Consider the following 26,441-nt stretch of genomic DNA (forward strand, 5'->3'; position numbering starts at 1 on the left):
TTTTTATTTTGCATTTTACAGCCTTTTTTTGAATTTAGATCATTTTTTAGTATTTTTTGCCATTTTTTATTGCATTCTTAATTATTTTTTAAGTTTCTTTTTCCTCCTTCCAAGTTTCTTGAATTTTGAATTCACTTGCTAGCATAATAAACATGATTCAGCAAGTACACCATTAATTAATCATATTCATAAATAAGCTCAATGTAAAAGCACAATATTATTTTAACTGAAATCTTTGGTAATGGATTTTGTGGAATTAATTGTGGTAAATTTTCTTTTCTTCAAGGAAACTTAAAATACTTTCATTGAAGCCTACTTTGAGTTTCCCTTGTTGGCCACTGTTATCGCTTTCATCTGTGATTTTAAAGTAAAATTAGTCACAACGTTAATCTGATGCACACAAAACAAGACTGTATTTTCAGATGCTGTATCGTAAAGGGCCCACACTAAAAGGAGGTGAATAACTTGCACATAAAAACCTTGTGGTGCATTTTATGTAACGAAGTAAAAATATGGAAAACTGCACTTAATTATTTTTTGCCTTTGCTTCGATAGTTTAAAGCACCAAACAACAAATTATTGAACTAGTCTCTTGCAATTTTTGAAAAATTAAGCCATCATTTTAAGAGTGAAATTATTTATAGGTTATTTTTTAAAATTTTCAGGTAATTTTTTAATGGTTATAAAGTAATTCTTTAGTTCATCAACTTCCAAGCACTACTGATGACGTAGTTTTGTCATGTAATCAGACTGAAGGAAAAGGAAACCTAAGGAGTTGATGGGAGGTAAAATCAGAAGGAAGAAGATCCATGGGTAGACCAAGGAAGGGACTTGTGGGTATGGAAAAAATGGAAGGGAAGACAGATGACATTCCAAGAGATGAAAAAGGTGTCCAGAAACAGAAAAGAATAATAAAAAAGAAGTGGGTTGAGGCACCCTAAACACTGCAAAGCATAAGAGGTAGAGAAAGAAGACGAAATGTTAGTTAATTCCGAATCAAATATTTCTCTGATTAATATCTCACTTAATCATATTCTTGCTATTAGTATGCAAATGTACCAGTTTGAAGTGATCATCTGAACACAATCGTGGAAATTTTTTTGGCAAGATATTACATCTTAAGTTTGCTTGTCAAGACTAGGAGCTTTTTACATGCAAACATTATGTGTTGTTATGTTGTCACTTCAAATTTATATCACTACAAAACATGTGCATAAATAAATATAGGACTTTTTTGAAAATGTAAACTCAGGGAGACTGGTGCAACAAGACAAATGAACCTCCCATCACCTTACGTGCTCTTTCCTTGTTTTTATTTGCTTGTCCTGAAGAAGACCCTTGATGATCAATATCAAAATGCAAACTTTTTTAAGTCACTACACACTACATGTACTAATGAAGAGAATAGGTGTATGGGGGGGGGGGGAATGATCCACATGAAAAATAAATGTCAGTCTAAAAATGATATATTTCATGTGTATAATTTCATTTCCATCACATTTCACCCCCCCCCCCCCTTCCAAGGAAAAATACTACAGATTTTAATAACTTTCAAATGCCCCTCATTGGTTAGCACATCATGCTATGATGCCAGGGGTCCCCGGTTCGAATCCTGGCCTGGGCATGGACGTTTGTGAGTGTCCATTCATCAATTTCATCATATCATCACTCATCCCCATCTTTGCAAATTAGCCAAAAGTGGCAGAAAAAGCGAAGTAAAATAAATCAAATAATAATAATAATAATAAAAAAATCAGAACAGCACGTACCTGTTCCATGTAATCTGGACAACTTCATTTTCAATATCTTCTGCTAAACCTTTCTCAAGTGGTTCGGCAATCATTGTTATTTTATTCTTCTTGTTAGGGGTCTCAGCGAAACACTTCAATGAAGATGTTTCAACCACAGTTTCACAGAAAGCCACCACTGGATCTGCAACCTTTATATCTGTAAAAGTAAAAAAGCACACCAGATCAGAAAAAAATGGAATAAAAGTTTCTTGCAGCATAGCTGCCCACACTACTGACAAGTAACATTTGAATGCATACTTAAAACTTATTGCATATTGCACCGATTGCATATTTATGGATATTAAATAAGGACCTGATCAAGGAGCAAGGGAACATGTATCGTCAGGTTATGTGTACTTCTCATAACTGTAGCCTCAGGGTGTGAAATCCAGGGGGGACAGGGATTCCCACCCCCACCAGCAATTTTGGCATCAATAATCGACCCACCAAAAATTTCTGGGGGGAGAGTTCTTGTTATAACACACAAAAGATAAGCAATTACTTTTAATTTCAAATATACTTTACTAAGAATAATATCGAAAACACGCACATAGTGTGGTTGTGAGTGTTGAATGCTTTCTCTCTCTGAAGAGATCATTATCAAATCCACATCAATACACATAATAAAAGTAAAACAAGAATGCAAGACAATAATAACTATGAAATCTAATTCATTTATATTAACATAAAGCAAAAACTAAATAAAAACTTATACATAATAAAACTACTTCAACTATTTCATAATTTATCAACATATTTAACCAGTTAGTAAAGAAAGTATACTGTTTCCAGCTTTAAAACGAAGTAGGTGTGGCCAATAAGTTACCGAAATTTGTATTAATGCGTGCGGTGCCCACTTTCTATTCACCAGCACTTGCCCTTCCCTCCCAGAGCACGTGTTAGCTTCAGTGTCAGTATGTTTCGAAACTTTTAAAAAGATTGACTTTTAAAAATGTGCAAATATTAGTTTTTAAAATGAACACTGTTGTAAATGCGAGAGATGAAGAAAATATAATAAAATAGAGGTAAACACTTACCAACGATGTCAGTTCTCGTCAATGGTAATATACCATATGAGAAGAATTCACACAGCTGGCCGTTGTAGTGGAGTGGTTATCACTGTGCGGTACGATGCCAGGAGTCCTGAGTTTGAATCTTGGCCTGGGCATGGATGTTCTTTGTAAGTGTTATTTCATCAATTTCACCATATCATCACTCATCCTCCTCATCCTTGTGATTAGCCAAGTGTGGCAGAAATGCGAAGTAAAATAAACCAAATGAATCATGCAATAATTTTAACCAGCGTAGACAAACTCATATCCATGAAAAAACAAAACCATCCACTTTCCTGCTGATGGCAGCAAGTACAAAATCGGCTAAAATTTGTTTTTGTATGGCTGAATTTCCTTGTGGACCGCATAAATACTTGTTTTTAAGACACCTGTTCAGAAGTCAACGATTCAACACAATACTCTGGATTCACCGCAATTTTGGTATCGCCACTTGTTCAAGGTTTCAAATGTAGATGTTTTGTAACACTTGCTGTTCAAGCCACATCAAAATTCAATGATACTTACAACCTATAAACACTACGCAAAATCTCGAGAACCACCACACTGCAACGGAGAGGAGGGCAGGTTTTGCAGGGTTGAGGGGAGGAAAGCTATAAAGAACCGTGTGCTTGAGGGTAACAGTGTTTCAGAAGATTCTTGACCACGAGAAGTAGTGTCTCCAACTATGTTATTTTTTCCCTTATGAATTAGATACAAGAAATGTAAAGGTCTTATTACGTACATGCGTGTTGGAACATTAATAAAACTTTGTAGTTGCGAAGTTGGTTATATAGCAATTAGATACGATAAAGGCTTTGGAATATTACCGAATTGTAATGATGTTTCTATAAAGGTCGGGTAGCAACACTGAATGGCACAGTTTGCCCATCTGTAACGCCAAAAGCTTGTGTCCCCGCCCTCTACAAATTCCTTCTTGGAAGCAGTTGCCAGTGTATGCATCTGGCATTCTTCTTTGACAAGCTGGGGGAATTCAGGTTCCTGAAATCTGAGCATGTTTTATGTGGGAAGGAAAGAAAGCGTAGGTGGATCATTTAATAAATGCTAAAGTAACATTCCGTATGATTTTAAGCATCACTGGTTGTATTTGCACCAAGCACTTTGGCTTTTCTCAAAGGTTTCCCTACAATCTTTTGCAGTGTGTTGATTTTACCATTCTAGATAAAACGCATGAAGTTGAAAGTAGTGTGTGTGTGTTTGTGGTATATACATCAACACGTGTGTAACCTAGAGATTCCCATGTCAGTCACTGTCAGTCTAAATCATGTTTTCTGATTCTGTCTAGTCCGGTGTTTCAAGATTATAGACTTTACTTAATATTGCGAATTTGCAACACTGCACAACACAGAGTGACGGACAAGTAGCGGGAATTTCGTTAATTTGAATGAGTGTATGTCACCGTAGGTGCTTTACTTGAGTCTGGTTATGAATTCATACGTAAGGATAAGGCTAGTAAATGCTTTGAACAGCATACAATGCTGTATTACTCTAGCTTCAAGACGGCATTGAATGGACTATCTATCAGGGTGCAAAAGGTCTGCGGAGGGACTACTGCCAGAATCCACCAATAGGGTTGCACTGGCTTTCTCTAGAACACGTGCTTTTGTTTACATCCACTTCGTAGTGGAAAAATTGGACTTTAGTTTGCTACTTTATAATATGTCATATATATAAAAGTAACAAATTAATTTCTTTAAATGTAATTAATAATAATAATAATTATATTTTTATAATTTAGTAACTTATATTTACGTAACGTTATAAATATGCCTATCACTGACCACACACATTAATATATTAACAATATGCAGGGTCCATGTGATTCAAACGTATCCAAAATTTGTAATTCAATTCAATTAAACAGTATATACACTGTGTCCACAAATTATTGGACAATTTTATAATACTAGTTTCACTAATATTTAACATACAGACATGATATTACCACTTTACCACCATGTGAAAGAGGGACGTTTGAAGTTTTGTACTGGCCTTAAATGCATTCTGTGTGTGCCCCATGTGTGACATGGCAGATGTACAGACAGTACTTCCATTCTCGCCAACCATTTCAAGCATGTCTTGTGTGACGTTCCCGATGGTGGTGTTGATGCATATATTAATCTACGAAAAATTGTTAGTTGTACAAGAATAGCAAATTAAAATTAACTAATCAACTCCAAATAACTTATCTTTAGAGGCATGCATATTTCGTTTTTGACGTAAACATGAAATGTGGAATAAAACATTGAAATGTTAATTTTTCATGTTTCTGAAAGGTGTGAGGTGCATTTTCCTACCCTATTTTGTCACAAAATGATGCGAAATGAACTGCAAAATGTGAAATAGACTCTTAAACATGAAATTTAGTTTATATATCTACGTGACACTTTCTGAAGTCTGAAGTATCCTGAGTGTTATGCAATTCACAGAAAATTAATTAATTCTGCTGCAAACATTTGAGAAGCAAAAATGGAGCCCTTTATACAGGAATAAACTTTATATTCTGGTAATGATTTAATTTGCTATTAGAAGGGATATGTTTATTTTGTGTAATAGTGCAGTTTTTAAATCAAATTTGGGATTAACATTTTTAAAACCAAAATGTCATTTTACATGCCAGTTTTTCACCGCTATAACAGAGAAATTTCATTTTATTTACCACTTTTGAACCCGAAGTTGACTGTTTTTGTACCGAAATTTTGCTTTTTTATTTACCAAAAATATGTGCCTCTTATAATAATCTTCAATCTGTCAGATAGATTGTTCTGCAAAGGACACTAACAAAGTAAACAGACGGAGATATTTCTGTTCTATTACCCACGCAGCGTTCTTTTCCTTCCTCGATAAAATAAAAGCTAAACTGTGAAGAATTTGCCTCAGGGCATTTATAAATATGCATAAATTCAATGGGATTTGGATTAATAAAAGTTGCAATTTTTCATGTCTACGGAGAAAAATTTACACAAAATTCCCAGAACCAATCTTTCATGCAGAATTCCCCATGAGTAGCCACCCTGCTAATGTAGATAAGCCTCACTGACACAGCTAAAAATCGTCTACTGCCCGGAAAATCCTTAGAAACCGATACCTATCCATAAAGATCCGAGACAGCAAAAGTACAACTTTGAATTTTCACAGGCGATCACACAATGCGATCCTAACCCTGGCTCACATTATTCCCATCATGTCACACCCTATCAAATCCTAATTTTAGTCTTATGATATTTCAGTGGTGAGTTCTTGAGGGATAATTTTTTAATTGGCTACTTGTCACCAAACTCCATTTCAGAACAGAAAAACGTCAACTAAAAATGGTTTCGAGAAATTAACAGGTGGAAAAATTAAGTGAAATCATTGTGGACAAGACAACAGTGGTATCTATGGCAGACAGTGACTGTAAACAAGCAGGAAATGAAACCTTCCACAAGTTTAAAAATCATATTTCCTATCTAAAGAAACATTGGAAATTGTCTGTTTTTTCTACTGTTTAAACAAGAGTATCTGTGGCAGCTGAGGAAGTTACTCTCATCGACTGCACTCTAGGACATTAAACATGGCTTTAAAAAAATCCTGCATTCTGTTCATGTACTCTGATTTATGTATTCTACAATATAAGCAGTACAAAATCTCCCTAACAAATGGCTACTCTCAAGACCCAAGAGGTAGAAATCTCCTTAATCCAAATGCCTCTCTTGGAATAATAAATATATCTTTTTGTAAATATGAAAATAACTAAAGTACAAAAACTATATAAGACGTAAGCGAGTTACAAAAGATATATCCGCGAAACTTACTTGTAAATGTTCTATTAATTTTGGTGGCCTCTGCCACCATCCACTTGGGAACTCGATGCTTTACTGTTAGGTAGTGTATGGTGGCACAGTCCACTGACATTAATAGAACATTTACAAGTAAGTTTCCCGGATATATCTTTAGTAACTCGCTTACGTCTTATATTATCAACTGCATTGTTTATTCCCCTCAACATGAATAAAAACTATACTTCGAAAATTATTGTTCCACTTAACACCAGGCTAGAAAATTATCTATTTTTAAAATAAATTATAAAAGTTCACAAAAGGTGCACAAATAATTACCTATCTCTGAATACATCTTTCGCAAGTCATGCATGACACAGTCAAGATAGAGTTCTCCAGTTCCCAGGACCACGTGTTCACCTGATTCTTCCACCCTGGTTGCAAGAAGAGGGTAAGACTTATTCACCTTACGAAGACCATCCAACATCTTTGGTAACTCTGAAGGATTCACAGGTTCCACTGAAATATACATAATATTTTAATAATTATATGCGTCTTGCCTGAGAGAACAACACATGTATAATTGTGTACATCTCAAAAAAGAACATCATTACACTTCACTTAGTGTATCTATCACTGGAACTGGAGTTAAAGGATAGTAATACATTTCTCAATAGCTGTGATCTCAATTAATTACGTCAGGAAAAAAATACTTATATATCATGATAGAATGTACAGGATGCTACCAAAAGAACAGAACATCCTAAAAGTCCTACCATATTTGAGCAGCTAGGGAGCAAAACTTGATAAACGACTCTGTTCACAATTGAGTTAACACTGAATTCAGCTGTTGCACTATAGTGAACCAAGTTCTTTCAGGAGCCAGCAATTGGCAAAAACGTACAGGCACACATGGGTAACCCATTAGCTACAATGCAGTGAACAAACTTTCACTTGCATTTTCCCCACTTCCATACTTTTGTGGGTTATCAACTTTTACTCGAGACTTGCTCATTCATCCTATTAGTGAGTACTCTGTGTACTGCTGGCACGACAGAAACCACAGAAACAAGAGAGGGCAAGGCATCTGTTCTTGGTGCAAAAACCAACCATGCTGGTACACTCATGCGCACTTCTGGGTTGTAATGATCAAAAAGAAAGTCGATTGAATGGTTACAACCCGGAAGTGTCCATGACTTGGTTCAGTAACAAAGAGCTGTTTTCCATATGTTCATTTTTGATCCATATTTTGATCTGCTGAATGGTGAGAATGTGTGGAGTAAGTCAATATTTAGGTTCAGGAACACATGTAACAGCACATAACTCTACATACATTTGCCACACTCAGAATTAATATGAGACTGATAAAGATGAAATGGAGCATATGCTACAACCTCCTTTGACCGATGATGCAAGAAACAGATAGAGAGTTTAATGAATTTTTCCCCCACCTTGAACCACCTTCATAACAAGGATCACAAAAGTCAAATGAAAACTATCCCCTCTGTTGAAAAAGAAGCAGTCAAGTGTATGCAAGTTATTTTTCAGAATATAATACGTATATAATATCCAGAACTATATTATAGGAGCAAAATTACCAGCAATTTTGGCCCTAAAACTAAACAAACGTTCACACGTATGCACACACACAAATCAAACATACATATGCTAGTATACAAACACTATACCTGCAATTTTGATCACAGATTGCGTGTTGAACTTCAAAGGTCTAAATATGTAGAGATCTTCATCTATGCTGATATCTGTCATGGTTGAAGTCTTCACAATTGGTTGATCAATTCCTTCTATGAGTACCCAATTTCCTGCTGGTACTCTGCTTACTTCAACCTTATATCTTAAAAAGTCAGAAAAAAGAATGAGTTACACACAGAGATTTGTTACATTATTGTTATTCAATGGACACATTTTTCATATTTTATAATATTGATCATTGATCAAAATATACTGACATTGTGGATTGTTGACCCAAATTTCTTTGTCCTTTTTAAACCAACTGATTTTCAACCTAAGCAGATGAGTATTCCTTTAATGAATCAAGTTTGATCAGAAAGAACCTAGGCTGGTTAAAAGAAATGAGAGGATATTCTCTGGAATGTGTTGGTGTACTTTGATCAAAATTATTTTTCTTAACTTTCACTCACAAATTAAACAAAGGACAAAAATGTAACAAACAAGCAGTTGTATTTTATTTTCACAAATGCCTCATGTACAGTGCTGAAATAATGCCTTTTCAAAATGATATTATTTTGTATGTAATTTCTGGACTCATATATTTGATATTTTCATTCAGACTTCTTAATTGTGTGCAAAGACTGTTTGACCGCCTACCTATTCTCGTAGCACTTCTGGCAACTGGAGAATCGCAGGGGACCAACTTCCTTACTTGGATTTTTACCTTTCAGGCTTAAACCACATACGCTAACTCATGAAAAATGTCAAAAACAAGTCTGGTGTTAGTAAATTCAGATTTTTATTAATTTTTACATGCAAACATGCTTGAAATTTGTTAGAAAACAATCCGATTAACATGCATCGCATAAACTTACAACCCCGGCTTCCATTCAACCAAGCCACAGAATATCTCCACCCTCCTATTCCTCTATTTTATACAATGCGATTGCCAATATGACTTTTCTTTGCAGCGCTGTCAAAGTTATAATTTGTACAGCGTGATTGCCATTGTAGTTTTTTACACATTGCTGGCAAAGTTGTAATTTGTACAGCGTGATTATTTTTATATACAACATTTTCAACTAGAGAACTTATGATCTGTCATAAATTCCCCGGGGTTGGGAAATTTGACTTTCTTACTGAGAATCAAGAAGAAATGTCAAATACTTCATGCATTACTAAAATTATGACATTGTTTACATGCAAGAAGTTAGTTACAAAACAAACACCACATAAACAAAGATATAACATGTAAGATTATGACAAAATATCAGATTCATATATTAAATAACTTAACATGCATAAACACAAAACAGAATACACATATGTACAGTTTGTATGCATAATCGCAGAACCAAATTTGTACAATTTTCAAGAATAAACACAAAACAACACACGTGCAGTTTACATGCATCAGTAAAAAAAAAAGAAAACACATCATGTACAATTTGCATGCAGAGATAAAATCATAACATATGCATCTTGCATACATAAATTAGCATGCATACATTCATAACATGCAATAGACAACATGTATGCACAAACTCCACATATCACAAATATGGTACCACTATAATTTACAATTTGTTATCATGCTCTTAATAAATATCGTTAGACAGCATCATGCAACTGCTCCAAACCTAACTCATGAAGTTGCAAATCGTTACGCATGCTTAAAAGTTTGTTTATCCAAAGTTTTTGTTTGTCCAATGAACAATGCCAAGCTTTGATATTTTTTACGGAAATATTTGTAATGTCTTTTCCAGTGTTGCAGCATATGGCTTTCACTGTGTTATCATCATGAATTTGCATACAAACAAAAGGACCTTGGTATAAATTACAATATTTTTTTATAATGCAAGTGATAGTGTCACTTTGAGGATGCAGTTTTGTGAAGATCAGATCGCCTTGCTTTACTGGATTTTTTGTTGCTTGTTTTTCATGCTGTTTTATAATATGTTTTTGTCTCTTATTGAAACTACATGTTTCTGCCATAAGCAGCTTATTTTTCCACATCTCTACATCAGGAATGCGATCCGTTAGTACTTTTTTACAGATATATTGAGGTTCAATATTTAGCCTGAGTTCTATAGGAGCATAACCTGTACTGGAACAAATTGAATTATTTAACAGATGTAAAATGGCAGCAACATGGCTAGACCATTGCTTATGTTTACCATTGCAAAATATACGCATCAATCTATTTATTTCCTGGTGATATCTCTCCACTAAGTTAGCACTTGGATGATAACTGGGTATGTAAAAAATTTTTACATTGAGAGCATGCATACCTTTTGTAAAATGTTCTGCACGAAATTGTGGACCATTGTCACATATAATGATTGTTGGTATTCCCAAATGGATGAAGTAAGAATGTGTTAGTTTTCTAGTTACGATGGAAGCTGTACTATTGCCAATAGGATATGCCACAAGATAACGGCTAGCAGAATCTAATACTGTTAGTAAATATTTTTCACCTTTGGAGGAACGTATGAATGGACCTTGTAAATCAATAAATAATATTTCACCTGGTTTTGAGGGTTTGTGCATGATTTCCAGATACTTAGGAGGATGTTTATCTGGTTTATTTTTCATGCAAATTTCACAATCAGTGATGTAAGACTTTGTGTCTCTTTTCATATGAGGCCAGTAAAATATTTGGTAAATTTTACCAAGTGTCTTGTCTGTACCAAAATGACCACCTTCATCATGATACTTGTGCAGTACAAGATTTACTAATGATTGAGGCACGCATATTCTTATCCGGTTTGGATTGTGAAAATCTTTGATGGTGAGTAGATCATTGTGAATAAGGTATATATTCTTCCAGTTTCGATGTTTGCTCTGTTGTGAACTTTCACAACCAGCGAGAACAGATTTAACACCACTGCAATACGGATCACTATTTTGTTCATTAACAAAATTGTTTTTATCACATATTAATGACTCATCAAGATACTCAAAGTTATTCATGAATATGAGTTCATTATCATGGTCATTAAAAGATCGGCTCAACAGGTCTGCCAAGAGGTTTTCTTTACCTCTACAATATTCGACATGGAATGAGTACTGTTGTATTTGAATAAACCATCTAGTCAGCCTATTGTTCCAAGTGTGTGCAGATTCTAACCACGTGAGGGATTTATGATCTGTGATAACAGTAAATTTTCTACCTAACAACAGTGATTTAAATTTGTCCAGTGTAAAGAGTATTGCTAACACTTCTACTTCAGTGGACGTATATGATTTCTCAAAAGGTTTCAAAATTCTTGACACGAATCCAATCGGACACAAGTTGTTGTCTACCAGTTGAAAACAATATCCTGCAATGCCTATATTTGATCCATCAGTTTGAACAAAGAATGGTTTGTTCAAATCTGGATGGTAAAGCATTGTTTCTGCAATAATGGACTGTTTCAACAACTCAAAGGAGCATTGTGCACTTTCATCCCATTCCCACTTTTTGCCTTTTTTCAATAACTGGTACAAGGGATGTGCCATGATGGCATAATCTTTAACATATTTTGATAGCCAATTGAAACTTCCCAAGACTTTCTGCAGTTGCTTGATATTGCAAGGGACAGGTAAGTCTTTTATGGCTTGAACATACTTGGGAGATTTCTCATAACCCTGTGCACTGATAGAATGCCCTAAAAATTCCACCTTGACTTGACAAAACCTACATTTGTCCAGTCTCAGTGTCATGTTGGCATCTCGTAACTTGTCAAAAATAAGTCTTAAGTGAAAAAGATGTTGTTCGAAAGACGTGCTTTTGACAATTACGTCGTCTACATAACATACTGTAAAAGATTCCGTACCTTCCAAGGTTCGTGTCAGAGCATTAATGAAAGCAGACGTTCCATTGATTGATCCGAACACTACCCTTGTGAACTGGTAAAGTTTTCCCTGAAAACTGAAAGCAGTATACTTTCTTGCTTTGGGGTGTAAGGGGACCTGCCAGAAAGCATTAACCAAATCTAGGGAGGACAAACATTGACATCCATGGAAACTCATTAAGAGTTCATTTATGTTCATAGGATGTAATTGCTCAAGCTTGACATGTTTGTTGATATTTCTTTGATCTAAGCAGAGACGAATGCCTCCTCCGGGCTTGACTACAACTAGGAGAGGACATAGGTACTCTGATTCAGAATATTCAATAATGCCTAAGTTGAACATTTGTTCTATTTGCCTGCCAACTTCATCCCTATATGCTAATGGTATTGGATAGTTTTTGTTAACTATTGGTGTGGAAGTATCCAGTTCTATTGTGTGTGTATACTTGTTACAGAGACCTGGTAATTCAGAAAACAATGTTTTATATTGTTTTAACAACTGAAATAAAGCTATCCTTTGTGACTCATTTAAATGTTCACACTCTTTAACCCTTCTCCACAAGTCTTCATCAGAAGGATGAGAGGATGACCGTGGGGATATGTTAGATACAGAAGGTCTGAAATCTAACTCTTCTTCCGGACAACTTTCATTTGAAACAGCGATAAATTTGGAGAATTTGCTTCCTTCGCTCGATTCCAAGAGTAAGCCTCGCTGGACAAAGTCTAAAGTACTATCAATATTGTATAGGACATCTAAACCGAGAATAATGTCTACTTTTAAATGTCTGACTACCAGGAATTTAATGTAAAAGGAAAGTCCACAAATTTCAACGTTCAAATGAGTGGAACCTATTAGTTTGTCTTTCCTTTTCCCTGTATAATCAACTAATTTAATTCCCGTAACTGGCAATAGCCGTGGTTTAGAAGCCTGAGTACAAATAGACTTCCACAGGGTTTCCGAGAGAACACTGACCTCAGCACCTCTATCGAGTAAAGAAGTATATTCCTTATTGTTTATTCTTACTTTTATGTGAGCAGAAGGTTTACGCTTGCTATTAGTATTTATGGGTTGCTTACAATTTTTTATTTCTGCACTGCAATCTATTTCATCACATTCACTTAAGTTTATAAAATGAATAGCAGGATTTATCGCATCACTCACATCACCTGCTTTTTGACATGAGCTCGTAACTAGTTTAACGAGTTAAACTGGTGTATGTCTGCCTGGACTGTGATTTCATTTTGATTGACATCATTGAACAGACCTTTTTGTTTCAAGAAATCAAAAACTACATTCATCCCAGACTTTGACCAATGAATTAAATCAATTCGGCCATTCCTTGGATTTCCCAAGTGTTTTTCAAATAGATCCAACTTTATACTGGAATCTGCATTCAAAAACAGATGACTAATATTCACTACAATGAGATTCTCATCATTCCCCAACTCCATTAGAAAATTATTCCACTGACTCCACTTACTCCACAAATCAGGATTGTCAGCAGTTAACAACTTTGGGATTGGTGGTAATGTGAGTAATATTAACTGATTCGTTAAAGGTAATAACTTGTGTATTAAACCTTTGAGGTCACTTTTCATTTTGTGTAGCTCTGTATATCTCAAAAAATCATTGGTGCCAATAAGCAACATCACTTTATTACCAACTTTGGTATCTGGACAGATTTTTTGAGATAGGTTGGAAATAGTTTGGCCGCTAGTACATAACCCTATGTTCCGTTTACCTAGTGAATCATATGAAACAGTGTAGTTTGCCAAGGTTTCTGCTACGCGGATCATCATGGAATCACCTAGCAAATGAACATTATTGTACAAGGGTTCAATGACCTGTGCTTCGGTATTTGTTTTGACTGAATTGTAAAATTTTTTGTGGGTGTGATTAAGATTACTAGAGTTGGGTTGTTGCAAAGGAGGATTAGCAGGTACACTCATGACACCTCCCTCTCGACATGAGCGACTTACTCGTTTCCCGAAAAAGTAGACTTATTAGCATTGGCGATTACATTTCTTTTTGAGTTACGCTGTGTGCTGGAATGATCAACAACCTCGCACTTGAGTTTGTCACCTCTGTCTTTAGACTGATCGGTACATTTAGTTTGAATAACTGCTATGTTTCTATTATTATCAAAGTTTTTAGTTCTACTGTTAAATACTGCCTGTGGCCTTTCACGTAATGAAGTTTTGCTAAGGGCTTCGGAATTTTCTATTACCGTGATGGCTTCACTCAGCTCGGTAACAGGTTTCATTATGAAAATTTCCTTAATTTTGAAAGGCATCAAAGTAGCAATTTGAGCTAGCCTTTGTGCTTCGTCAGTGGTAGGTTGAACAATCTGCAAAATTTTCCATTGGTCCATGAAAAATGTTAGCAGTGACCCATGAACAGACTTTTGATACTGGGAATTCAAGATTTTGGTGAGCATCGTTGTTTTCCAATTAGAATTTTGATAATGATTCAGAAACTGAATTTTGAAAGATTGGTAATCTGAAAATTTTTGCTTTGAGATCTTGTACCATTGCTTAGCATCTTTTGTTAGCAGCGTTGGTACATAAGTCATAAAATCTGTTTCTGCTATTTGAAATAACTCGAAATTCTCTTCAACATCATCTAAGAATTCAGATGGGATTAGTTCACTAGAAACTCCAGAGAATTTCGGAAACCTATTTAATTGATCTGACTTTAAGTAATTTCTTTTAGTAACATGTGAGGAAACTTGATTTTCTTTGCACCTAGAAACACTCTTACTTGTTCCATTAGGGAAAAGTGTTGTTACACTATCATTATTATTCACATTGGCTAAGGGAGACCTTTTCCTAGACCTATTCTTTTTTCTACTCTTAAGCCTTGATGAATGACAGCTATTTGTGCTGGGAGAACTATCTGAATCACTTTCCCGAAACCTGTGTAACATGGTAGTAGTTGAATTCTGTAGAACTTTAACTTGTTGAGCTACGCCTGACAAAACGGGCAACACTGTATTGTTCACAATACCCACTAAATGTTCTACCTCATGGGAAACATTACCATTTTGTAATTCACTTGTTTCGATGGGAATATTTTCACTTGTGTGGGATTTACCAGCAATAAAATTAAACCATTCTTCAGCTTCTGATGGCTCTTCAGTAGATTCCTGGTGATCTACAGGTGAAAATGCAGGCTTCTTTTTGACAGACTCTGGTACTTGTACTTGACGATGACACCATACAGTCTTGGCTTGATTGTTTTCTATTCTTTCTTCCAGTTCAAAAAGTTTGTTTTTCACAACCACCAGTTCCTGACGCAATTCATCCTTTTCTTCTATCAATTTTCTCACTTCCATGTCAACTTTATGGGTTTCACTCCTAACCTTCTCATTCCTAGAAATGCATTCTTGCCTGTATAGGGACACATCTTTCTGCATGACATTCAGTCGAATGTTCAGATCAGCTCTTATATTTTTTTCTAGATTCTTTAGATCACTCTTAAATTCTGCTTTCACTTGTCCTAACTCCTGTTTAAGTTCCTCTTGTGACTTCGAGATTGCTCGCAATTCAGCCAATATTTGCTCCATATTTCTTATTTTTCACGTAAAACCACTTAAATTCACTTTGCACCAAACAAGAACTAGTTGAACACTATCACAATCGTGGAATCACATATTTCGTTTTTGCAAACTAGTTGCGATGATAATGTAAAATATTTCACATTATAATCTTTAGACGAATAATCTTTGAGACAGCGTACTGAGTCTCATAAAATCTTTTTTGACCGCCTACCTATTCTCGTAGCACTTCTGGCAACTGGAGAATCGCAGGGGACCAACTTCCTTACTTGGATTTTTACCTTTCAGGCTTAAACCACATACGCTAACTCATGAAAAATGTCAAAAACAAGTCTGGTGTTAGTAAATTCAGATTTTTATTAATTTTTACATGCAAACATGCTTGAAATTTGTTAGAAAACAATCCGATTAACATGCATCGCATAAACTTACAACCCCGGCTTCCATTCAACCAAGCCACAGAATATCTCCACCCTCCTATTCCTCTATTTTATACAATGCGATTGCCAATATGACTTTTCTTTGCAGCGCTGTCAAAGTTATAATTTGTACAGCGTGATTGCCATTGTAGTTTTTTACACATTGCTGGCAAAGTTGTAATTTGTACAGCGTGATTATTTTTATATACAACATTTTCAACTAGAGAACTTATGATCTGTCATAACTGGCAAGATTATCAGTACAATATAAAAAGAAAAAATATTTTATAAAATACCTTAAAGTAACTTACGTTTGTGAGTATATGATTTCCGTGAAACTATGTTTCGGGATGTAACTACTCCCTTCATCAGGTAGATAAGCTATGCCAATTTAATTATGCCATTGGCTGCATCAAACAAGACTTGGATCAAGAGGTATGGTAAAAATGGATAAGAAGGTTAAAATGTGATTTAAGGAAGTTGAACATGTGTGCCTTATTTCTCCCATCACGCTGGAATCCTGATGTAAAAGTCCATAAAAACACTAAAACAATTTACTAAAACACGTTAAAAGCACTTTTCCAGACGTGGCTCGGTAACCGCTGTACAGCTGACTGAGGCCTCTCATGGAATGCCAGAAGCTGTGCGGTGTATTTTCCTCTCACTCCCTTTCTCTCCCCCTACTTCCGTTGGGTTACGTCGTATCTAGCTCGAAATCTATTATTTCGCGAGACGCGTTGATCACGGCCGGGGTGACCTGGAAGCCGATTTTTTCTCTTGTTGTATGTGGGAACATTTTGATCCATTTTTCGTCAGTGTTTCAGTCTTCTCTGTTTACTTTATTATCCCTCCCTTTGCAGATATACGATGCTTCGTATACATTCCTACTTAATGGTTTATAATCAACTCTTATTTCTCATTTCTGAATGTCATGTTCTTCCTCGATCACGTGTTCTGATAGTCCAGTTCTTGGGGTTCCTTCTTTTATGTCTTTGTCGTGCTCCAGTCAACATGAATGACTGGCAATGTGAATAGATTAAATGTTTCCAGTTTAAACACAGTTGTGGCTTGTTTTATTTGTAAGTATGATATTCTAAATATTAATTTAAGGTGACAAAACAGAATGCAATAATTATAGAGGTATCGTGTTAATTAACAAACATACAAAATACTGAGCAGTTTCGTACATAGAAGACTACCAGAAAATATAATAGGAGAATACCAAGCAGGCTTTAGACAAGGAAGAAGAACCAGAGACCAATTATTCATAATAAGGAAAATAATGGAAAAACATTATGAATATAATGCAGAACTTTACATGTTATTCATAGACTTCCAAAGTGTTTTTGACAGCATAAAGAGACAAAAATTAATACAAAGAATGATAGAACTGCAAATGCCTAAGAAATTAATAAGATTAACAAATATGACACTTGAACGCACATATTTTAATGTTAAGGTATGGAATGATACTGGCGAACTCATACAATACAACCTAGGAGTAAAGCAATGAGATGGACTATCGACATGCTCATTCAACATAACCTTACACAGAGTAATAAAAAAGAGAGACAAAACAGGAACAATATTCACCAAATTAAGCCAGATTAATGCACATGCTGATAACATAATCATCATAGCCAGAATGGAAAAAGAGTTAAAGAAAGCATACAAGACACTTGAAGAAGCAAGTAAAATTGGACTCCAAACAAATATGAATAAAACTAAATTTATGTTGCTAAAACCAAGATAGAAAACAACATTACAACTTCATAATAAGTGACAAAAAATTTGAAGCAGTAAGAAATTTTAAGTACGTCAATGATAATCAATGATCACAATAACATGCATGACACAATAAGAGAAAGAATAAATGTAGAAAAAAACAATTATTGATTTACATATCATTATTACTGTTGCAAATGATAAAACCAAGTTGAAAAACTCTGCCTCACCTTGCTTCGTATATCCACAGCCTTCCAATTGTTAACACTCGTGAATCTTCCTCATCCGCTAGCGTATAATTCTCTCCCAAAACACGAACTTCCTGACCAGCATGCAATGTTCCACTCAATACCCTGGCCAAAACTTGGAAAAATGTGCAGTCTTCTGTGGGGTACATTTTTGTACTGTGAACCATCAAACGACCCTGAAAATACATATTTTTAGGGAAGTGCACACACACTTCTATTTTATATTCTTCGTTGCTCAAATAACATGTCAGATAATCCAACTTTATCTGCAACTTTCAAAACTTATATCTTCCAGTTGACAACACACCATTACTGTCATGAAATATAAAGAAAAGAATAGGAAAAATGTGGTTCTTGCAAAGTGGGATGCAAAAGTATTGCTCAGCAAATTGTCCATGACTAAATAGTAGGGATGGACGAACATGAAATTTTGGCAGATATCGATAGTGCCGATATAAAATTTACGAATACTGATAACCAGTGGTGTAGCATGAACATTTTGGATGGGAACACCAAGTCCAAAGGAAGACTACACCCTTTTTTGCCTAATAGATTACTTATGAGATTATTTGAGATATTTGATATATATATCTAAACACAGGAATAGGATCAGAAAAGGTGCCAGAAGGGTGGATAAACACTAATGATGAAGGAGACAGTAACCACTTACCACACGAAGAGAAATTATTCTATATTTCGCGACCTAAGTCGCATTTTCAAGTTGAAGGAGAAAGATCGATGTTACTAAGAGAAAAGGCACAGAATATTGACCATAGCGTCTCTGCGGTCAGTGTTGCCAGAAACAGTTGATAGATGACGAGAAGTACTTTCACCAGTGTTTACTGTAAGGTGGGTGGGTAATTTTGGGGAGGAGAGGAAAGGGTTACTGGTTGGCTAGGTTGAGTCCGGGGGGTATAGTGGTGTGCATGCATGTTATGTAGGCCCTTTCCCGGCGCCTGTGGAAAGATGTGTCAGAGCGGGGGGGGGGGGGGGGGTTAAAGATGGATGATGGCAACACGGAAGCAGTTATTGAAGGTGGTGTTATGGCTGTTGGTGTGGATGGCAACAGTGAAATCGGAGTTTTGGGTGGAGGAAGGGTGTTTATTAATTCTAAGGTTCAAGGGGGTGGAGGTTTCGCCTATGTAGAAGTTGCCGCAGATTTGGCAGATGAGGGTGTAAATTAGGTTGGATGAGTGGCAGGTGCCCTTAGGGTGAAGGGTGAACTCACCTGCCGCTGTGGGGATCAGGAGGGTGGGGGAGGTGATGAGTATGGGGCAGGTCTTGCATCTGGGTTTGTTGCACCTGTGAGCTGGGGGAGTGGTGTGGATGGGATGGGAGGGTTTCGGACCAAGATGTTTTGGAGGTTGGGGGGGGGGGGGCGACAGAAGACGACCCTGGGTTTATCCCAAAAGATGTCCCTGGTATCAGGATCACTGTGCAGGATGGGGAGGAAGGAGTGGAGGGTATGTCTGATTTTCGTAATATGGGGGTGGTATTGGGTGACCAGGGTTGGAGGGTTGGTTTTAGGTTGTTTGGTGCGGTTGTGGGAGTTGGCTCTGGTGATTTGTTTGTTGATGAGGGTGGAGGGATAGCCACGGTTGGTTAGGGCTTGGTGCAGGTGTAGGTTGTAGTTTTGGCGGGATGAGGGGGATGAGTTGAGGCGCTGGCCTCTGAGGGCAAGGGAGAATGGGATGGCTTTTTTGGTGTGGTAGGGGTGTGAGCTGGAGTAGTGGAGATACTGGAGGTGGTTGGTCGGTTTATTATGTATGGAAGTTTCCAAGTGGTCTCCCGCAATGTGGATGTCCACATCTAGGAAGGTCACTTGGTCTTTTGAATGGAACCAGGTGAATTTGAGGGTGGTAAAGTCGTTCAGTTGGTTTAGGAATGTAGTGAGGGAGGAGAAAAATGTCCAGAGGAGAAAAATGTCATCAATGAATCTGAGCCAGAGGAGTGGTTTCAGTTGCTGGGAGTCCAGGAATTCCTGTTCCAGTCTGCCCATGAACAGGTTGGCATAAGAGCGGGGTGCCACGTATCTGCAGGTAATGTTGATCACCGAAGCAGAAGTTGTTGCAGGTAAGTGCTTGCCAGGTCTTGCCAGTCCCCATCGAAGAAGAAGCGGTGTGTCGAACGAAAAATCAGTTTCGTCACCAGGCTCGTCGAAAACTGTGAGTGTGTGAGATGAGTTGGGAGGGAGGGTGGGAGGGATGGGATGGCTTGGTAGGGACGGTGGGTGAAGGGTGGGCATTACTGGGTGGTCTTGTTCAGGCCAGGTGGAGTGGTTGCACTCATGGCCGATATATAGGCCCTGTCCCATCTTTTGCAAACAGAGGTGTTGGCTGGTTGGGGAAGGATATGGATGATCGCTACCCCGAAGCAGTCGTTGAAACTGATGTTGTGGTGATTGGTGTGGATGGCGACAGTGAAGTCCAGGTTGTGGGTGGAGGAGCGGTGGTTATTGATGCGGAGGTTGATGTTTCCTCCATCATAAACCATTACCTCCCTTGTCAGCTGGGAGGATTTTGATGTGGTGGTTCTGGCGGAGATCTTGAAGGGCTTTATCTTGAGAGGGATTCAAGTTGGGTTTGTTGTGGAGGTTGTCAAGAAATGAGCTGTCAGTGATAGTGGAGATTATGGCAGTGATGTATCTTTCCAGGAGTGGTTCGTGGGCAAGGGGGGGGGGGTCTTGGGAGGATGGTGGGCAAAATTGGAGGAGGCTTGAGTGGGTTTCATTGATTGTGGTCTGGGGGGAAGGGTTTTTTGCCCAGAAGTGTTGCCATCTGAGGTGTCTGGCAAAGGTGTGGATATCGAAGAGGAGACGGAATTGGTTGTGGGGAGTTGTGGGGGAGAAGGTGAGGCCTTTGAATAGAATATCAATTTCAATAGGGGTGAGATTGTGGTTGGACAAATTTAGTACACTTTGGTTGTGTTGGGGTAGGTTAGGGTCATTGGTGGCCATGGGTCTGGTGGGGGTGGGTTTGTCCGTGGACTGGTTGTTTACCAAGGTGCGAGAATTGTGGGTGCAGCTTTGGTGTTTGTGCGGCTCTTTTAGTGGTGCTGGAGGAGGGGGTAGTGGCAAGGGAGGGTCAGGCAGTAGAGGGCATGTGGATTTGGGAGTGAATTGTGGTGGGAGTGGAAGGGGGAGAGTGCAGCCAGCCTGAAAAGCCTGGCGGCAGAGGTTGGACAGTTTGTGTAGGTGTTTGTTGCTAAGGTCGTTTGAGATAGAATGGGCTGCATGCCAGAAAGATTCAATTTTTTGGTAGCATTTACCTGGGGTCAATAAAACTGTCTGTCTTACATCACGTTGCGACATAAAAAAACTGATACATATTTTAAAATAATTTCGTCCAGAGCATAGGCATAGTTAGGTAGGGGTTAGGGGGCTAAGCCCCCTGCAGAACCAGCCATTAGCCCCCCAAGCTCATGTGACATACATAAAATAATTAAGGAAACAAACTGCACACAGAAATTAGATAATTATCAAGAAACTTTCATGCATTACTCTTGTGGTGTGGCAGTCACAAATAAGAAAAGAATTTTAAATTATGTTCTGATGTAGAATGCAATGAAAGTTGAAGTGAATGTGCTTTTATGTTCCGAACAAGATTTCAGAGAAAATATGTTACAGTCAGGAAGAATATCGTGTAAGGATACATGTCCTTGCTTCCCCAATTTATGAACCCAATTGCTGCCACTGGCTGGTTATGTAACAACAAGAAATCTCAATCATCTTTTGGAGATTTAAATTATCGGAAAATCATTATTTTATTGATTACTTGAGTTGGTGTTTTAAGTCCACTTTATACACAGTAAGGCTAATCAGAACTGGACCTACAGTTCAAAATTGGATCCAAACCACTATGTGCCTCCACAGGGTATCAAACCCAAGACCACTTGATTACAAGGCGACGACGCTAGTATGCGCCATGTGGGAGGCCCCTGTATCATCATTATTTTATGTTGTATTCATACTGTTTGTGAAACACAATGACAGAATGATCATTTCTTTTAATTGAGAGTTTAGCAAAAGTAAAATTCAGGCATCGAGTAAGCAGGCTTAAGACTATTGAATGTGAGAAATGAAATTAAAAAATGCATATGCAAATTTATCATATAAAACCTGCTTCGAATGTCATAGTCAGCGTTCTTTTGAAGTCGCCTGGCAAGAGATAACAGTTGGGCTGAAAAGTTCGTAGGCTAACATAGTAAAAAATATTTTTTTGACAAAATTCGATTTTATTATTCAATATAGTTGCCTTCGAGGGCGATACAACGATTATTGCGGTCATACAATTTTTCGATGTCATTTTTATAGTACGATTTCTCTTTAGCCTCAAAATAGGCCTCAGTTTCGGCGATTACCTCTTCATCAGTGCTAAATTTCTTTCCAGCGAGCATTCTTCTAAGGTCTGCAAACAGGAAAAAGTCACTGGGGGCCAGATCTGGAGAATATGGTGGATGGGGAAGCAATTCGTAGTCTAATTCATATAATTTTCCCATCGTTTTCATTGATTTGTGACACGGTGCCTTGTCTTGATGAAACAGCACTTTTTTCTTCTTCAAATGGGGCCGTTTTTTCGTGATTTCATCCTTTAAACGCTCCAACAACGCTATGTAATAATCGCTGTTGATGGTCTGGCCCTTTTTGAGGTAATCGATGAATATAATACCATGCGCATCCCAGAATACTGATGCCATAACCTTGCCAGCAGACTGTTGCGTCTTTCCACGCTTTGGATTCGGTTCATCACGTGCAGTCCACTCGGCTGACTGTCGATTGGACTCTGAAGTGTAGTTATGGAGCCATGTTTCATCCATTGTAATATATCGACGGAAAAATTCGTGTTTATTACGGTTGAATATCGCTAAACATTGCTCCGAATCATCAAAACGTTGTTGCTTTTGATCGATTGTGAGCATGCGCGGCACCCATTTTGCACACAGCTTACGCATGTTCAAATATTCATGCACAATATGTCCAACACGTTCCTTTCAAATTTTTAAAGTCTCAGCTGTCTCGATCAACTTCACTTTACGATCATTTAAAATTATTTTGTGGACTTTTTTGATGTTTTCGTCGGTAACAGCCTCTTTGGGGCGTCCACTGCGTGCATCGTCTTCGATGCTCATTTCGCCTCGTTTAAATTTAGCAAACCACTTCTCAACGGTTGATTTTCCTGGTGCAGAGTCCGAATAATGTTTATCAAGCCAAGCCTTGGCTTCAACAGTATTTTTTTTCTCGCCAAAAAGCAATGCTTTATTAACACACGAAATTCTTTTTTATCCATTTTTTCACAATAACAAAAGCTGCTTCACTCACAATGCTATATCTCACGAACTAATTATCCGGCAGCTGTGAAATTTATACACGTATCTTTTGAAGGTTAGTACTAAGTAAAAATCACATGGATTTAATTCTAGTAACGCCATCTATGAGTCAGCCTACGAACTTTTCAGCCCAACTGTTATATAAAAGTTATTTGGTCGGCGATCCTCATTTAAAAGTTTAATTTTCAGGATAATTAAATAATATTTCACCTATAGATAGCAACTTTCTACATCCTTCATGCCATCATTTAGTAACTTGCGAGGTTCTCAATTTCGTAATAGTCCGTAATTCTTAAGTTTCCTTAATTCATTTATTTCAATATAAATTTTCTTAAGATCCGAAAGCGTCATAAAACTTATTGTGTTCCAGTTTACTGCACTTAATTTCAAAGTTTCATATTTGGTTTCTGATTTGCCAATAGACGGTAGTGGACTATAATCTGAATCAACTAAACTTAGAATGGCACTGGTTTCTGTTCGATAGATATTAAGCACAAGAGCTCCTGCAGAGGGGTGGAGATATCTGTAGACTTCATACAAATCAAATTTTTGAAATTTAATGTGAAAACATGGATGAGGGATGTGGTGAAAGACAGCAGGTTAAGTGCCTATGCAAATTATCCTAGTGGTGGAGATGCTATATAAAAATTCGCTTAACTGGAGGAAAGCATCATCCCACGTTTCCTTCATTTTAAGTACTGAACCCTCCCCCCACCATCACCTGAGAAAAATCCTGCAGGCAGCCTTAATTAAGCAATTAACGTCCAATTATAAGTATGTATAGTAGATTGCTAAAAAAAGAAGATCCACATGTGAGGATTAAATGAATGGAAACTTATTACAGCCTACTAAATAGTATTCTGGGGAGCTCTTTGCAAACATTTATAAGATTATTAAGAGAGCAAACCAACTAAGTTCATCCTCTCTAAGTTCATCTTAAAGTTTTCTTCACGAATCTAGTCGCAAGTGGTTCTCAGTTGTAATAAAATTAGGAAAAGGCAAAGTTTCGTTGTATAGAAATTAAGGAAATTAAAATCTTTACTATTCCATTACCTATGTAGATTGGTTTTAAATGCCTTGCAGCATTATAGATTGGTTTTAAATGCCTTGCAGCATTATAATTTGCTCAGTACCATGAACACAGGATTACCCATTAATATTATCACTAGGGCTAGGATTTTTATGACCTAATAATCACCAAAATATGCAAAATAAAATATGCTCTTATGACCTAAAATTTTACAAAATATGCACTATAATTTGAAAAATATGCCTTTATAACTAGACTGTTTCAAACATCAATATCTAACTTATGCTGAAATATTTTCATATACATACTATTTTTAGTTCACTTTATGGGCCCCGATGAGTTGAAATGCACAATGAATACTTTCTGCAAATTTTGAATTAAAAATGAAAAAGATTTTGCTGCAGTCCAAGAAAAAAAAAAACCTCGAGTGAACATGGGAGTAAGAACGAATCCACTTGAAAAAAAAAACACGAAAATATGCTGAATAGGACTGAAAATCCATCAAAATATGCTTTATCACGTAGAAATGGCCAAATATGCCACAATATGCCCTTAAAAGGCACTTTAATTGAATGAGTTTCTTCACAATATGAATTTCTATACATTTAGGGAACACATCACCCTTACCAAAAAAATATGCTAAGTCAAAAAAATACCTTCTTTGTATGTTCTGTAATAAATTTGCAACCATCTATCACAGCATATATCTTGCTTTTAACAATTCCATTTCTTTTGGAGAAGATGATGTGGGGATCACCTATCTCCCAAGGCGAAAGCTCGTGATGATTTTTGTAATGGATAAAAGCATGAATAAAGTTAGCCCCAGCTAGCACCCCAAGCGGACGGGCAAAACTACACCTATGGTCCAGAGATCATTCGATGTTAAGAGCCTTGCAACGAATGCTAAACATTTCCATTGACAAAATATAAAGAATTTAGAACCTGGAACCCCTGGCGTCATAGCGTGATGTGCTAACCACTCTGCCATGGGGCCGGCGGATTTAGATATTAACGAACAAATAAACTTTCTTAATGATACATTAGTTTTGCAGGTTAAGTGGTAGAGCAGCCACAGGCTGAACTTCGCCCATGAATAAATAATCTCTGTTTCTAACATTTCATACCACGATGACTGAAAACTCTCACGAAAACTTTTTATTATTATTACTATTATTATTATGCACATTGCTGTTCGTGCGATAAATTACACAAAGTTATATTCAAGTTTGGTAAAATTACGTCAGTCATATTGCATTTTGAAGCATCACACAGCACGAGCGCGAAGAACCTGGTAGGTTTGTCTTCTACATCGGATAGCAGGAAGGGTCACATAAGCCCTAGAACCAATCAGGTGCTCCGTACGCCGGCATCAAAGAGTGCCTTTCGTGCCGTGCTGTAGAGATGCAAGCTTTCCCTCCAGGCAGGCAGAGTCCTGTACGCCAAACCTTCCCAGCATCCGGCCAGCAAAGGCATTAGAAAAATGCTATAACGAGAGCTGTTTAGTGTAGCGTTGTAGGCGCATCGAGATAAATAGCTATTATAATGCCATATAGGTCAAACACATACTGTATATAATTAGCAATGTTTTACTTTTTATTTACAACATTAACACATTTTTACCCATTTTAAATCAGGGAACGCCGGGAGTAATGGATGGAATGGCGATTATATATTTATATCAACAAAAATGTAACAAAATGGCATAATATTTCACTAATTATAGATACATTGGATTGGTAAAATTATCAGTAATATTACCAATAAACTGATATGCTTATATCGGCAGATAGTAAGAGAGTACCGATTAATCTGTCTCATCCCTTCTAAATAGTCATTAGTTTTCTCTAGCATCATGTGTGTTGTTAATGAATAGATTTTTACATATGCTACACAGAGGTTGTCAGCAGCTTGTTTGGCTTTTTTGTTTCAATTCATGAAGCACTCATTGTGTAAAACGAAGATAACATGTTGATGGGCATCTTGCTTGGTAA

At 37.0% G+C, this 26,441-nt stretch overlaps 1 protein-coding gene across 1 annotated transcript in view; it reads right to left on the reverse strand.

Moving 5' to 3' along the window:
* The window catches only part of LOC145998788 (116 kDa U5 small nuclear ribonucleoprotein component), an 80,562-nt gene that overhangs the window by 15,591 nt on the left and 38,530 nt on the right, over positions 1-26,441 (reverse strand). The window contains exons 11-14 of the mRNA XM_083135383.1: positions 18,078-18,271; positions 8,307-8,473; positions 6,958-7,137; positions 1,770-1,947 (exon numbers count right to left, since the gene is read on the reverse strand). Coding sequence (XP_082991509.1) covers positions 1,770-1,947; positions 6,958-7,137; positions 8,307-8,473; positions 18,078-18,271 — 719 coding nt within the window. The remainder of the gene's footprint in view (positions 1-1,769; positions 1,948-6,957; positions 7,138-8,306; positions 8,474-18,077; positions 18,272-26,441) is intronic.

The sequence above is a fragment of the Lepisma saccharinum genome, chromosome 14, assembly GCF_977018435.1.
Source record: "Lepisma saccharinum chromosome 14, izLepSacc3.1, whole genome shotgun sequence".
In the NCBI taxonomy this organism is placed as follows: domain Eukaryota; kingdom Metazoa; phylum Arthropoda; class Insecta; order Zygentoma; family Lepismatidae; genus Lepisma; species Lepisma saccharinum.